Source organism: Rhinatrema bivittatum, chromosome 4 (assembly GCF_901001135.1).
Source record: "Rhinatrema bivittatum chromosome 4, aRhiBiv1.1, whole genome shotgun sequence".
Classification (NCBI taxonomy): domain Eukaryota; kingdom Metazoa; phylum Chordata; class Amphibia; order Gymnophiona; family Rhinatrematidae; genus Rhinatrema; species Rhinatrema bivittatum.
In genome coordinates this window covers 251,871,831-251,888,606 of record NC_042618.1, presented here as the reverse complement: position 1 = coordinate 251,888,606, position 16,776 = coordinate 251,871,831, and the positions used below count along the sequence as shown (strand labels likewise).

Genomic DNA, 16,776 nt, shown 5'->3' with positions numbered 1-16,776 from the left:
GGAGTCGGTGCCGGGGTCGATGCCGGTGGCGGTGCCGGAATCGGTGCCGGAGACGGTGCCAATGGAGGTTGGAATCTTTGCATCGCTTTCTCGATGGCCTCCTGGACCAGCCGGTCCAGTTCAGCCCGGAGACCAGGGGGTAACAATACCCGGCTCGACGGGAGAGGGAGGCTGAGGCAGAGCCGGAGGGACCACCGTAACCGGTGGGATCACGGCTCCCACACCCCGAGAGGGTGAGGGTTTCCTCGATGCCTGCGAACGAGACGTGGACGGTGCCAAGTCTGATCGAGGCCTCTTAGTCGGTGGTTCGGCCTGTTCAGAGGTCGATGACTGTGGATCCTCGACAGGCCGAGACTTGTGCCGTCGATGGCGATGCTTGTCCTTTCCGGTCTCCTCGCCCATCCGGGGAGGGGACAGGAGTCGACGGCCGAGAAGTCATCGATGGTGGACGGTCACCGGAGGGTTGACGATGGTGGTGCAACTTCGACGGTGCCGGTTCCGATGACGTCGATGCTATCGATGGCGTTGGGGTGGGTGCATGGAAGAGGAGCCCCATCTTCTCCATCCTGGCCTTGCGACCCTTAGGTGTCATTAAGGCACATTTGGTGCAAGTCAGGACATCATGCTCACTACCCAAACACAAAACACAAACCCTATGGGGGTCTGTGATTGACATAGTCCGGGTACAATCCGGACATCGACGGAACCCCCGTCGCCATGGCTTAAGGCCAAATTTAGTCGCGGGCTCGGTAAGTGCCAACAGGCCTCGAGGGCCAAATTCGACGGTAGTCGATGAAAAAAGGCAAAAAACTTACCGGTTTCCGCGAAGGTGACAAAAATTTGTTGAAGGGAGACCCCTGAGGGGCAAATTTTCTTCGGAAAGAAAAGTACCGAATTCCTGTCAGGAACGTGGTAAGGGAGCTCCTTTCACCGCGTGGCAACTGCTGCGCGGAAAAAAGAAGACTGAAGGGAGACCCCTGCTGGCTGCAGGGTCAGTGCCTTGCTGGGCATGCCCAGTAGGGGCCAGTCAAAGTTCTGTTTAAACTTTGACAGAAGTTTTCCGTGGTGGGCACCATCCTCGATGTCACCCATTTGTGAGGACAACCATCCTGCTTGTCCTGTGAGAACACCTGGTATAGTTTAGTAACTGCGCTTTCTCCTAGGACAAGCAGGAATGTAGTCCTCACATGTGGGTAAATACTAAGCTCCAGGCTGTCCCCTTTAGCAGGTGAGGCCAACAGTTACGGAACAAAGTGCCAATGGGCATAACAACTGTGGTGCTGTTGCTCAGCAGGGGATGGCCTGGCTCCAACCAGGGGCTCTAGGAAGGAAGAGTTCGGTTCAGGTCTGGAAGAGACTGCGAAGGATGGACTGGCCAAAAGCACTAACCTGTCGACTATCTTTGTCCAAACAGTAGTGGGCCATGAACGTGTGAAGGGAACTCCACACTGCTGCTCGGCAAATTTTGGCGATGGGGACTGCTCACAGATGATCCATTGACATTGCCATGGCACGTACAGAGTGAACTTTGATTCGGCCTGCCAGCTGAAAGCCCACTTGCGCATAGCAGAAGATGATGTAATCTGCCAGCTAGTTGGATAGGGTCTGTTTACCCACTGCCATTCCCAATCTATTGGTATCGAAGGACACAAAGAGTTGAATGGACTACCTGTGACCAGCTGAGCGTTCTAAATATTAAGCCAAGGCCCTCTTACTGTCCAAAGTATGAAAAGCCCATTCCCCTGGATGGGAATGAAGCCTGGGAAAAAAAGTGGGTAAAACATGGACTGATTGATGTGAAAATTAGTCAAGACCTTAGGTAGGACCTTAGGGTGCATACGCAAGACCACATGATCATGAAAAAACCTCATGTATGGTGGGTGCGTAACTAAAGCTTGAAGCTCACTGACTATGAGCCAAAGTAATCCCTACTAGGAATATAAATTTCCAGGTAAGGAATTTTGGATTGTGGAAGCGAAACGGCTCAAAGGGAGGATGCATAAGCTGCACCAGGACAATGTTGACGTCCCAGGACACAACAGGAGGCCGAAGAGGGGGCTTTAATTGAAGTAGACCTCTCATAAAGCAACCCACTAAAGGTTGCACCAATATGGGTGTGCCAGTGACACCTCAATGGTACGCACTAACAGCACTAAGATGAACCCTGACTGAGCTGGTTTGAAGCCCAGACTCAGAAAGGTGCCACAAATAGTCCAAGAACTTGGAGAGGGGGCATGTGAATGGATCTGAGCCATGCCTTGCACACATGGTGGAGAATCTTCTCAATTTTAACCTATAACACTTCCTGGTGGAAGGCTTTCTAGAACCAGCACCTGGGAGACACTTTCCGTTAGGGCCAGGGGCTGAAGAACTAGTCGCTCAACATCCAAGCTGTTAGGGCCAACGCCCGGAGGTTCGGATGGCGCAGGGTGCCCTGGTTCTGAGTTATCAGATCGGGTGCGGTCCCCAGCTTGAAGGGATCCCTGATTGACAGATCCCGAAAGAGAGGGAACCAGATCTGCTGGGGCCAATAGGGTGCCATGAGTATCATGGTTCCTCTGTCCTGTTGAAACTTCAGGAAAGTCTTCAAGAGGAGCGGGAGAAGAGGATATGCGTACAGAAGACCCTTCCCTCAGTGAAGGGAGAAGGCATCGGAGGCCTGGTGTCTATCCTGTGGCTACAGGAAGCAGAAATTGCTCACCCTGTAGTTGTATGGGGAGACAAAGAGGTCCACATCTGGGGGGTTTGCCACTGATGGAAAATCCTGGCCGCTACCGCTGGATTTAGGGACCACTCGTGTGGCTGAAAGGAGCAGCTCAGCCAGTCCGCCACCATATTCAAAGTGCCAGGCAGATACGTTGCTTGCAGCGACATCTCCTGTTAAAGGGCCCAGGACTTCACCTGTACCGCATCATGACAGAGGAGGAACAATCCCATGCCTCCCTGTTTGTTGATAATACCACATTGCGACTTGGTTGTCTGTCCGAATCAGGTCTTCTTTGTGTAACAACCGGTCCCAGAATGACCAGAGGGCGTAAAAGATTGCCTGAAGCTCTAAAAGGATTATCTGACAGAGAGCTTCTTGAGTGGTCCAGAGACCTTGTTTGTGGAGGCCGTCCACATGGGCTCCCCAGCCCTGAGATGCGTCGGTGATGAGGACCACTTGAAGTCGGGCAGCCTGAAAGGGAATTCCCCACTCCAAGTTGGAGAGGTTCTCCCACTAGGACAGAGAGAGCCTCAGAGGTTCCGTGATGGAGAGACAGGTCTCGAGGTCCTGAGAGGCCTGCTGCCATTGTGACCGCAAGGTCCATTGGGCCCTTTGCATGCACAAGCAGGCAAGTGGAGTAACATGGACTGAAGCTGCCATGTGGCCCAACAAGGCAGAGCAGAAAGCAGGCACTCACATGCCGGCTGCTGTGCACGAAGGTTGCCAACAAAGCGAGGGCAAGAGTCCGATCGCGGGGCAGAAACATTTTCACTTGTGCCATGTCCAGCCTGGCTCCTATAAAGTCCAGTGGGGGAGACGAGAAGAGGTGAGATTTTGGGTAACAAACCCTAAGGATTGCAGTGTCTGTCTGGTCAGGGCTAAAGCGTTCAGTGCTTGTGTGCGTGAGTCAGTCTCTGGATCAACCAGTTGTCCAGGTTTGGGAAGACGTGTACCGCACGGCACCTGAGATGCGCAGCCACCACCGCTAGGCATTTGGTGAGAACGTGAGGGGCTGAGGCCAACCTAAAAGGCAGCACCTTGTACAGGTAGTGAGCTTTCCCAACCACGGAGCAAAGGTATTTTCTGTGGCCGGGGAAGATAGCTATGTGAATGTAAGCTTCCTTGAGGTCGATGGAGCAGAGCCAGTCTCCTCTTTGGAAGAGGGGGATCAGAGTGTCCAGAGAAACCATCTTCAACTTTTCTTTTAAGAGAAATTTGTTCAATGCCCTGAGGTCGAGAATGGGGCTTAAGCCTCCGGTTCTCTTCGGTATGAGGAAATACCTCGATTAGAACCCTCAGTCCTGCTGAGAGCGAGGAACAGGCTCTACTAACTCCTGCTGTGAGAAGGGTGGACAGTTCTGTTTGAAGTATGACCTGCTGGGCAGACAAACTCTTCTGAAATTGAAACAATAACCCTGGCAGGCTATGGTAAAGACCCATTGGTCCGAAGTGATGCCCAGCATGGCACTAACCCTGCAGCCAGCAGGGGTCCCTCTTCAGTCTTGTTTGAAAGCTATAGGCAGTGCCAAAAAATAAAATAAGAAACATAACGAACCCAATACCGCGGGGCGTGAGAACTAACATCCTGCTGTCCTGTGAGAACACCTGTTACAAGTAAGCAACATTTGCTTTCTCACAGGACAAACAGGATGGTAGTCCTCACATATGGGTGATTACCGAGCTGAGGATGTCCGAACATGCACCAAATGTACCCAAAGGCGTGCGACAGGCACAACAACTGGGGTGGAATTTGGTAGAGAGCATCCTGAACCCCACCGGGCAGGTGGAAGGGTGTTGGTACATCACGTTGTAAACAGGTTACGAAGGACAGACTGGCCGAAGATGGAATCTTCTCTTCCGGCTTTGTCCAAGCAATAGTGGGCTGCAAAGGTATGGAGAGAACTTCAGGTGGCAGCCCTGCAAATGTCAGGAAGCTGCACTGATCGCAGGTGCGCTACTGATGTTGCCATGGCCCTGACAGAGTGTGCTTTAACACGGTCTTGAAATGGAATGCCCGCTTGCTGATAGCAAAAGGATATGCAACCCGCCAACCAGGAGGAGAGAGTCTGCTTACCCACAGGTTGCCCTAATTTGTTAGGGTGAAAGGAGACGAACAATTGAGTGCTCTTCCTGTGGGCAACTGTACGGTCTAGATAAAATGCTAGAGCCTGTTTACAGTCAAGGGTATGCAGAGCCTGCTCTCCTGGATTGGAATGGAGCCTTGGAAAAAAGGTAGGTAGTATGATGGATTGATTTAGATGAAAATCCGAAACTACCTTAGGTAAGAATTTAGGGTGAGTGCAGAGTACCACCCGGTCCTGCAGAAGTTTAGTGTAAGGCGGATAGGTAACTAGGGCCTGTAATTCACTAACTCTGCGAGCTGAAGTGATTGCCAAAAGGAAAATCACTTTCCATATGAGATAGCGAAGTTCACAAGAGTGAAGAGGCTCGAATGGAGGTTTCATGAGCCGACCCAAAACCAGATTAAGGTCCCAAGAAGGGGCTGGAGGAAGCAGTGGAGGCTTGAGGTGACGCAAGCCCTTCAAAAAACGTGTTACAAGGGGTTGTACTTACATATGGGCCGATTCAGTAAAAATGCGGAAGAGCGGACGAACGCCCGCTCTCCCGGCACGCGCACCGGCCACTCGCTGGTGCATGCGATTTAGTATGTAAATTAGGTGGTGCGGTAGACCCGGAGCGGCGGCGCTCAATTTTGCTGGCGTCGGTTCTCGAGCCCACTGACAGCCACGGGCTCGGAAACCGGACACCAGCAAAATTGAGCGTCCGGTTTTCGGTCCGACAGCCGCCGGCCCAATTAAATTTTTTTTTTTCTACACCCTTTGGGACCTCCGACTTAATATCGCTATGATATTAAGTTGGAGGATGCACAGAAAAGCAGTTTTTACTGCTTTTCTGTGCACTTTCCCGGTGCCAGCAGAAACTAGCTCCTACCTTTGGGTAAGCGCTAATTTCTTAGAGTAAAATGTGCGGCTTGGCTGCACATTTTACTTACTGTATCCCGCGCGCATACCTAATAGGGCCATCAACATGCATTTGCATGTTGAGGGCGCTATTAGGTGCCGCGGATTGGACGCGCATTTTCCGCCCCTTACCAAATAAGGGGTAAGGGAAAACGCGCGTCCAAGGGCAGGTTAACAGAGCGCTCTGTCGGAGCGCACTGTACTGTATCGGCCTGTTACATAGAAACATAGAAATGACAGCAGAAGAAGACCAAACGGCCCATCCAGTCTGCCCAGCAAGCTTTCGCACTTTTTTTTTTCTCTCACATACTTATCTGTTTCTCTTGGCTCTTAGTAACCATTTTTTATTCTATTTCCCTTCCACCCCCGCCATTAATGTAGAGAGCAGTGTTGGAACTGCATCTAAGTGAAATAGCTTAATTTAGTTAGGGGTATTAACCACCGCAATAAGCAAGCTACACCCATGCTTATCTGTTTATTCAGACTATGTAATTCAGTCCTTGTTGATTGTTGCCTGAATATAGATCCACCTTTCTTCATTCCCCCCTGTCATTGAAGCAGAGAGCCATGCTGGCTATGCATTGAAAGTGAAGTATCAGTCTTGCTCCCCTACCGTTGAAGCAGAGGGCTATGCTGGATATGCGTGAAGTGTCAAACTTCCTCCCCTGCCGTTGAAGCAGAGAGCTATGCTGGCTATGCATTGAAAGTGAAGTATCAGTCTTGCTCCCCTGCCATTGAAGCAGAGAGCCTTGCTGGATATGTGTGAAGTGTCAAGCTTCCTTCTCTGCTGTTGAAGCAGATGCTGGATTTGTGTTGAAAGTGAAGTATCAGGTATTTTTTTGGTTTGGGGTAGTAACTGCCGTAACAAGCAAGCTACTCCCCTGTTTTTATGTGGTTGCAAATCCTTTTTTCCACATTTCCTCTTGCCGTTGAAGCATAGAGCAATGTTGGAGTCTCATTATTGAATAAGGATATTCATCTCCAGGTAGTAGCCATCATTCCCTCAAGCCACCCCCATCAGAACTGATATAGGAACATCCCCGAAGCCTTTATGGAAGGCAGCTACCGCACTGACATGCATTCTGATTGAAGAAGTCTTTAGACCCGATTCTGATAAATGCCAGAGATAGTCCAAAAATTTCATGATTGAACAGGAAAAGGGGTCAAGGGACTGAGAAGAGCACCATGATGTGAACCTTTTCCATTTGTAAGAGTAAGCTTTTCTCATGGAAGGCTTCAGCGAAGCAATCAAGACACGGGAAACTGGTTCAGAAAGGTTAAGTGGCTGAAGGATTAACCTTTCAACATCCATGCCATCAGAGACAAGGCGTGAAGATTGGGAGTGGCATCGTTTTGAGTGATCAGAAGCGGGTCCATCCCTAAGGGAATGTGCCTGCGAATGGAGAGATCCTGCAGTATTGGAAACCACACTTGGCGTCGCCAGTGAGGTGCTATGAGGATCATGGTTCCCTTGTCCTGACGTAACTTCACACGAGTCTTCGAGAGAAGAGGAAGTGGAGGGAATGCATAGAGCAGACCGGTTGTTCACGAGAGGGAGAATGCGTCTCTGGGCTGAGAGTGTTTTCTGCGAATAAGAGAGCAGAAGTTCTCTACTTTGCGGTTTTGAGGAGACGTAAAGAAGTCCATTTGAGGATATCCCCATTGTTGGAAGATGGAGTTCGCCACGGAGGGGTTGAGAGAAGACTCGTGCAGTTGAAAGATTCGACTCAGCTTGTCTGCCAACACATTGTCCACTCCCGGCAACCAGGTGGCCCTGAGGTACATTGAATGGGAGAGAGCTTCCGCCAATATCTGTGCAGCTTCCTGACACAGAAGGAAGGAGCCCATGCCTCTCTGTTTGTTGATGTACCACATGGCCACCTGAATCAGGACAACTTGATTTGAGAGGCGATCCTGAAATGCCCTGAGAGCATATCTGATTGCTAGAAGCTCCAGGAAATTTATATGGTGTTTGGCTTCCTCTGGAGACCAAGAGCCTTGTGTCTGCAGATTGACCACATGGGCTCCCAGCCGAGGTTGGAAGCATCGGTGGTGAGAGTTATTTGAGGGTCTGGAGCCTGAAAGGGCAAGCCTTAGAGGAGATTGGTCTGATGCCTCCACCAGGCAAGAGACTGATGGAGGTGAGACGGTTACGTGGACCATGGTCAACAGGGGCTGAACACTTTGAGTCCATTGCGACCATAGAGACCACTGCATGACTCTCATGGCCAATCGTTGCCATTGGTGTGACTTGAACTGAGGACGCCATGTGTCCCAGAAGGATGAGAAAGTGACGAGCAGTCACGGATTGCTGAGACTGGCAGCTGGTGTGCAAGAGACCACGAGAGTGAGTGCTCGCTGTCAAGGCAGGAAAAGCCTTTGCCTGCAAGGTGTCCAAGTCTTGCCCTAATGAACGACAAGGTTTGAGATGGGACTAAGTAGGATTTGTTGTAGTTGACGAGAAATCCTAATGAAATTAGAGTGTGTAAGGTTAGATTGAGGGACGACAGCAGCTTGCTAAGTGGGAGCCCTGATTAACCAGTGTCTAGATAGGGGGAGACGTGAACACCTTGGGTCCTGAGGAAGGCTGCAACTACTATGAGGCATTTTGTGAAGACTCGTGGCGCAGATGCTAGGCCGAATGAAGCACTCGGTATTGACAGTGCTTGGGGCCTTACTAGAAACCTCAGGTATTTGCGATTGAGATGAGTTATCGCAATATGAGTGTATGCGTCCTGGAAGTCTAGAGAGCAGAGCCAGTCTCCTCTTTGTAAAAGAGGAAGAAGCGAGCCTAAGGTTACCATCTTGAACTTCTCTCGCTGGAGGTACTAGTTGAGGGTCCGTAGGTCCAGGATAGGACGAACGCCTCCCGATTTTTTTGGGGATTAGAAAGTACCGAGAATAGAAACCCTAGGCCGTGCTGAAAGTAGGGCACAGGTTCTATTGCCTTGGACTGGAGAAGGAGGGAGACCTCTTGATCCAGAAAGATGGGAAGTTCTCCACATCGGTAGAGGGTGGGGAGTCCAGTGGCACGGAGAGAAAGTTCAGATGGTTAACCCTGAGCAATTATCGCCAGTACCCATTGGTCTGAGGTGATTGAGTGTCATATGTTGTGGAAGTGGCACAATCGACTTCCCACTGGTATGTGAGGCAGTGGAATCTGGCTGCTGCTCTTCTAGGTGGAAGTCAAAAACCTGAAGCAGGCCCTGGTTGAGGAGCTGCTTGTGGCTTTTGTTTACGTGTTTTGACCGAGACTGTGCTTTTTGAAAAGGTCTCGTGGCACGGGATCTGGTTGGTGGAGGGTAGGACTTCTTCGGGCAGAAGAATGACTTTTTAGAGTCCTTTCTGAAGGGCTGTTTAGAAGAATAGTCAGAAGGCATCAGAGAGAGAGAGCTGTCTTAGGGTCTCATGATGGACCTTAAGTTCCGCCACCGTTCGCTGAATCTGTTCGCCAAACAGATTGTCCCCTACACAGGGCAGGTCGGATAGCCTGTCTTGTTCTTCAGGGCGAAGGTCAGAAGACTTGAGCCAGGCCCATCTTCTTGCCGAAATAGCAGCTGCAGATACCCTAGTGGCAGTGTCAAAGATATCATAGGATGATCTGATCTCATGCTTGCCTGCCTCAAAACCCTTGTTTACTAGGGTTTGAAGCTGATCTTGGAATTGTTGAGGTAGGGTATCTGAGAAGTCTTGTATCTGCTTAAAAATGACCCTATTATATTGAGTCATATAGAGCTGAGAGGTGGCAATCCGGGAGATGAGCATTGAGCCTTGGCAGCCAATGGCATCTAAAAACTTTTGTTCTTTGCCCGGGGGAAAAGAGGTATGAGGGTTTGATCTCTTTGCTCTTTTTTGTGCAGATTCAACAACTACAGATTGGTGATCCAATTAAGTTTTCTGAAAGCCTGGAGCTGAATGCACCAAATAGGTAGAGTCAGCCTTTCTGTGCACTGGAGCAATGGAGCCAGGATGTTCCCAGTTCTTCTTGAGGAGATCTAGAAGAACCTGGTGAATAGGGATGGAGGTTATTTCCTTGGGAGCATCCAGGAATTGGAGCAACTCCATCATCTGAGGCCTATCATCCTGTTCAGTCTGCAATTGGAAGGGAACCAATTCAGACATTTCCTTCACAAAGTTTATAAAAGAGGTTCTCTGGAGGAGAACGCTTCCTACTTTCAGTGGGTGAAGGTGAAGGCAAATCATCGGTGTCTTCGAGGAATCATCAGCCCAGGTATCATAAGGATCAGCATCTGTCCCTCTAGGAGCTAGAGGGGGACAGGGTGGTTGGATACTTGAAGGTTCCGGTCTAGGCTCCGAAGCAATCGGAGGAATTATCGGAGGCATCGATGACGGCATCGAAGGCACCGGCGCAGAAATCGAGGGCATTGATGGATGGCACTGTGGCGCCGATGGACGTATCGGCACCGATGGTTGGATCGGTGGCGAGGGACGTATCGGCATCGATGGCCGAGGTAGAATTCCTGATGGAGGGATGCGGAACGGTGTTTCTCCTCCCGATGACACTGTAAGTGTCATCGGGAGGATGACTGTCCACTGTAAGTGGATCCCGCCATCGGACTGTCCACTGTAAGTGGATCCCGCCATCGGAGACCCGGGATCCATCGGTGGAAAAGTGGCCATGAGCGCTTCCATCCTGGAAAGCAGCGGTGCCAGCACTGCCGGAATCAGGTCGATGATCGGTTCCGCAATCGGTACCAGTGTCAGAGGAACCTGAAGTTGTTGCATCACTTTGTCGATGGCCTCCTGAACCATCCGGTCCAGTTCTTCTCCGCGACCTGGAGCAAGCAGCCCTGGCTCCGGAACAGAAGAGGGAGGCACAGGCCATAGCTGGAGGGACCACCATTAGAGGCGGAGTCGCGGCTCCCGATCCCCTGTCGAGTGAGGGTTGCCTCGGTGACTCAGTTGCAGAAACGGTCGGTGCCTTTTCTGACGGGTTTTCTTCGACAGAGGCTCAACGATGGCAAGGTCGATGATCCGAGACTTACGGTGTCAATGGCAATATTTGTCCCTGCGATCCCCTCGGTCCTGAGGGGAAGTAGAGGGTGTCGATGGCCGAGAAGTCGTCGATGCCGGGCGGTCACTGGCTGGTAGTCTATGCTGGTGTGAAGTTGATGGTGCCGGCTCTGACGATGTCGATGCAATGGACGGAGTCGGGGTTTGAGCACGGAAGAGAAGTTCCATCTTCTCCATTCTGGCCTTGCGACCTTTTGGTGTCATTAGGGCACATTTGGTGCAGGTCAAGATATCGTGCTCGCGTCCTAGACACATAACACAGACTTTAAGGGAGTCTGTGATAGACATGGTGCGGGTACAGTCTGGGCACCAACGGAACTCAGACGCCATGGCAAAAATTGGGCCGCGGTATGGTTGACGGCCAGTAGGCCAGGAGGGCCAAATTCGACAGTAATCGACGGAAAACGGGTAAAAACTTACATATATATATCTATATATATACATATATATATCTATATATATATTTATATATACACATGAGACTACCCAGGATACAGAAACATTAATGGGACTACATTCCTCTGAAACAATTACAAAGCATCCTTTCTTGTAGCCCCTTTTTAATGAAGGTGTCATCCATGTGACTCATTTGCAATTCACAGGTATCTTTCTTGAAGTCCAGCTGTATTGCAAGGGTTCTATTGTTTCATTACAATTACTCTGTATATATTTTGACAAGCTTTCATATGGCTATTTATACATGCTATAAATGCATAACATTAAAGAGAAAATTTAGAAGTGGTTGAATGAGGAATGATTGATTAGGGCAGGTGATAAGTATGTGTGTGTGTTACATTGTGCCAATTTTATCTTTTGAAAGTTTTGATATTCTTTGCCATTGTGTAATAAAGCTTGCAACATTCAGCATCTTTCAAATCATTTAAAACATTAGTGGTGCTACTTATCCTATTTTACGGTTCTCTGACAGATATACCATTTTAGGTATCCACAATTTTATTTAAAGCCTAGATCTAATATACTATATGGTGTAGGTTTTATATATGTGTGTGTATATACACACACACACCACATTAAGTTTTTTTTACACAAACCTATATAGGTATAGTAGGATAAACTGCCATTTTCAGTAGCAGCTGTACAGATTATATAATGGATCAAAAACAATTTTAGGAAATCACAAAAAAGAAAAAAGATTAATGAATTCATTAAATTAATTTTTTCTTGTATCAGCAAATGCTAAAACTCAATCTTTTATAAGCTGCGCAGTCAAAGTCTGGGACACTAATAAGTCACTAAACTGAACTGATTTCTATGGATCTTGATACGCAAACACTCTATTATGAACATCAAGTAAAAGAGGCAGAAAGACGCTACACACCATTTTTCTGATGGCAGTATTAGAGTGACTTGCTGCTGTGGAGATGATTTCAAGAGATTCTATATAAAATTGAAAAAAAGAAAAGAAAAATAATATGCTTAGTTATATGTAAGTATTTATAAGTCAGAGTTAAAACTGTGCACTTACAAACATAACTGTATATTTGTTAGGTATGGATTACTATGAAGTGTGTTATACAGGACAAACTGCATGGTTAGATGGCACTAGATTTTGAGAACAAAGTAAAAAGAACATTCTTCTGATTACGTATTAGGCAATATTTCAAAAGAAACAATGCAAGCAATAATGCATATTGAATAAAATTATTTTTTAAGTACCCCTAAGTTGCTTTCCTATTTCTAAATTGTAGTCCCTTATACTGTATTAGGTAAGGGTCTATCAGCATGACTGAGGTATAGTATTTCTGCTAGCATGTCTGCTACAAATCTGTAGGGATTTGTAGCAGTCAGGTTTGCTCTGTTCGCCCAGTAGGTGGTGTATTAGTGTTCTAGGGCCTGGTGTAATATTTGCATTGCTGCACCACTTGACCTTTAAGCCTCGCCATCAATTTGATGCATGCAGCTGTGACCAGATATTTACTTTCTGCATCCTTCCAGTCTGGCGAGTCCAGAGGCAATTTGCGTAGGTAGTCCTTCAGAAGCATTTCATAACGTGGAATGCGCTGTACTGGCTCCAGCATGTGATGCTGCAAGGTCAGATTCCCACATTTTTCTTGACTCTGGAAAACAGATTTAAAACTCTTGATAGTATTGCAATATTTTAAATGATCAAGACCAAACAAAAAACATATGACTAACATACCAAGAAAATTATTATTATTATTATTATTTTTTTACCAATAAATGTACATTGATTTGCATAGATTTAATTAAAAAATAATCTTTCCTATCATGTACACAAATAGACTCAGGACCAGTGGGTTTATGCTTCCCTGCCAGCAGATGGAGACGGGGACTGCTTCATGCTTTTTGGAAGGAGAAATATAAAATTCTAAAATAAGGAAAAGATAGCCCCTCTCACCTGTGGTGATACCTATAGGTCCCTCCCCCAGTTGAAAATTCCTGAAATAATTTCCGCTTTAAGTTGTGCCTTGGTCCGGTAGCTGGGTTTCCCAGAATGGAATTAGCTGCTAGTTCAGCAGAAAGGCAGCGGGTGCAGGATGCCGAGCGCATCGGTGACAGCAGATGCCCTCACCCCCCGCAGCCGGAGACCATCTCTGTACTCAGCCAGAAAGTGCTGAGCTCAGGTAAAGTTTAATAAAAAAAAAGAAAAAGACGTTGCACCTTTGAATCAGACACAGAGGGGTTCCAGGATTTCCTCTGGTCTCCATGCACCATACAGACGTTCCTTCCTGCTCCCATTGGGGTTGGGGAACTGGGCAGCCTGGCAGGTTGAGAGGCCCCGGTGGGCTAGGCCCCGCACTTAAGCTTTCTTCTTGCACTCGGCGTGATAGGCCGTGGTGACATTGTTTGCATGCTCCTGTGTGTGCTCTGCTACCCTCTACAGGCCATTGTGTGCGCAGTGCGTCGGCTCTGGGCACGTGTTGTGTGCTTGGATTTTGGGCGTGCTTTTTACACACACGAATTTTACACCGTTCACAAGTTTAGCATGGCACACAAGTTGTGCATGTGCCTTGCTGCACTTCCTTCTAGGCGTTTTTTTGTGCGCATTCCCCTTTTGAGCGAGCCGATCAGATGCATGTTTATTGCTGCGATGGCGCCGGTAAACAAGAAGCCTAAGCTTCTTCCTATTTGTGTTGCCTGTCATATTAGGGCTACTTAGCCTGACCTAACTTGTGTCAGCACTGCTCAGTCGTTCAGGGAGAGATGTCCTCCTTGGATTTTGCTAAGCCTGGCTCCTCCCATTCTGATGATGGGTTGGTCACGGCCTTGACTGGAGGGATGACAGACTTTGGTTCTCCCTTAACTGGCTCCTCCGCAGGCGAGGGCAGTTCTGTGAGACTAGCTCCAGCTCTTTCTGGGCTTAGTCTGGATCTGGCTGCTTTTTTTTTGGGTGGAATTTATTTCAAGGCTTACACGCTTTTCTTCAGGTGCAGTCCTCCACTTCCCCCATTCCTGTCCGGTCGGATTCTCAGCCAGTGGCTGTTCCCTCTTCCAGTCCTATGCTTAAGCGCTGGAGCTTGCTTCGGCTCCCTGCGGGTGTTCCTGACAGGAATCCAGATGGCACTGATGAGGCTGATCTTGATTCCTTGGAAAATGGGGAAATTCCTCCAGGACCTGAACCATGTTGCATTTTTTTCCATAGAGATGAACTGCTGGCCCTGATTTCCCAGACCTTGAAACAGCTGGGTGTCCCTGGTTCGGATGCCATGTCGGAGCCAAGGAGGAATCCCATTTTGGTTTCCTTACATAATGCCTCTTGTTTTTTCCCTGTAATCGATGCCATTCAGGTATTGACTGATCTGGAATAGGATGCCCCAGAGGCAAATTTTAAAGAGGGCCAGACATTGGAAGGCCTATACCCCTTGGATCCAGCTGTGATAGAGCGTTTGCATTTTCCCAAAATGGATGCACTGGTATGTGCAGTCTCTAAGCAGACAACTTTCCTCAGAGGGAGGAGTGGCATTGAAGGATGTACAAGATAGAAGGATTGAGGCTCTACTCAGGAAGCGATTGAGGCAGTGGCGATGACTTTACAGATTGCTTCCTGTTGCGCCCTAGTGGCACGATCTTTTCTGCTCCTCCCTCAGGAGGTTGATGAGTCTTGAGGGAATTCCAGAGCAGTTATGGACCCTGCTGCTGCTTTTTTTTTTTTTTTTTTTTTTAGCGGACGCAGGCTGTGATTTGGTCTGTACCTCAGCCAGAGGAATGGCTTTGGTGACAGTGGCCAGGCGTCAGCTCTGGTTGCGAAATTGGTCAGCTGATGCAGCTCCAAAGCTAATATTACCAAGATGCCCTTTTAAAGGCTTGTTCTTGTTTGGAAGCGAGTTGGAGAAGCTGGCCAGTAAGTGGGGGGGGAGTCTCCGGTTTTTCAGTTGCCATAAGATAAGAAGCAGTTACAACGCCCCTTTGGTATGAGGGGTCATGTCATTTCCGGGACTCCAGGTGGTTTCATTCCTGGGGGGGGGGGGGGGGGGGGGGCGGGTGTCGACCTTTCAGCAGACTTGGCCCTTCAGTAGGTCTCAGTCCTTTCATCCCCAACAGCCCAAGAAAGGAGGAGGCTCGGGTGGCGGATCTTCCCAATGAAGGTTTGCCAACCCATCTTCCAGAACAAGAGATAGCGGAGGGGGGGCGTTTCTCTCTCTTTTATCAGAGGTGGGTCAAGATCATGTCAGTCCAGTGGGTCCTGGAGGTGATATGAGAAAGATATGTGCTGGAATTTAACAGTATTCCTCAGGATGTGTTCATGGTGTCCCTTTGCCAGTCCTCACAGAGGAAGCAGGCAGTGGAGCTCACGCTTCAAGGGCTCCTCAGGCTCAGGGCTATGGTTCTGGTGCCCACATCTCAAAAAAGTATGGGGTGATATTCCATTTATTTTGTTGTGCCAAAGAAGGGGGGCTCCTTTCATCCCATCCTGGATCTGAAGAGGGTCAATCGTCGTTTGAAGGTGACTCATTTTCGCATGGAAATCTTATGCTCTGTGATAATGGCAGTGCAGTCTAGGGAATTTCTGACCTCCTTGGATCTGTCAGAGGCTTACCTTCATATTACCATCCGATTGGAACACCAATGCTTTCTACGCTTTGTGGTGTTGAGGTGCCATTATTAGTTTCAGGCACTTTGGTCTAGCCACCGCTCCCAGGGTATTTTCCAAGGTTATGGTGATAGTAGCAGCGGCCTTGCGAAAAGAGGGTATCCTGGTGCATCCACAGTTGGATGACTGGTTGATTCGAGCCAGTCCCAGGAAGAGAGCTGCCTGGTGACACAAGGTGATCTCCTTATTGCAGGAGCTCGGTTGGGTGGTGAACCAGACCGAGACCAATCTTCAGCTATTCCAGTCGTTGGAGTATCTGAAGGTCTGGTTCGACATGGGGCAGGACAGAGTTCTCCTACCAGAAGTTCAGATTCAGAAATTGATGTCTCAAGTGTGTCAGTTGATGAATATCCTACGCCTGACAGTGTGGTCCTACCCTACAGGTGCTTGGCTTGATATATCATAGAATGCCCTATACCATTAGCCCTAATGGCTAACTGTATATATAGTAATTTTCCTTATCAAGGGGATAAAAATTTAAATTATTTCCCCTGTTGACTGAACTGACAATGTATGCCTGTCTGCACATTTTTCTTTCTTCATGCTTATTTCCAGATTTGTAGGCAGAAGTGCATTATGTGTTTGTTAGTCCTGTATGATTTTGGTCATTTATTTTTCTAGTGCATTTTTAGGATTAAGTTCTCCTTGTGCTAGAAACAGCTTGGTACTTTGCTACCCATATAGGCCACAGTGCAAGGTCACACACACAGGCCGATACGGTACAGTGCGGCGGAGCGCATTGTTAACCCGCGATTGGACGCGAGTTTTTTTACGCACTAGCTTTACCCCTTATTCAGTAAGGGGTAATAGTGCATCGAAAATGTGCGTCCAACCCCCCCGAACCTAACAGCGCCCGCAACATGCAAATGCATGTTGATGGCCTTATTAGGTATTCCCGCGTGATTCAGTAAGTAAAATGTGCAGCCAAGCCGCATATTTTACTTTAAGAAGTTAGCGCCTACCCAAAGGTAGGCGTTAAT

The 16,776-nt window shown here is 48.5% G+C and overlaps 1 protein-coding gene across 1 annotated transcript in view; it reads right to left on the bottom strand.

Annotated features, from left to right (window-relative positions):
* FGD4 (FYVE, RhoGEF and PH domain containing 4) overlaps positions 1–16,776 on the bottom strand; it is a 494,296-nt gene that overhangs the window by 83,290 nt on the left and 394,230 nt on the right. The window contains 2 exon segments of the mRNA XM_029600028.1: positions 12,062–12,120; positions 12,662–12,800. Coding sequence (XP_029455888.1) covers positions 12,062–12,120; positions 12,662–12,800 — 198 coding nt within the window.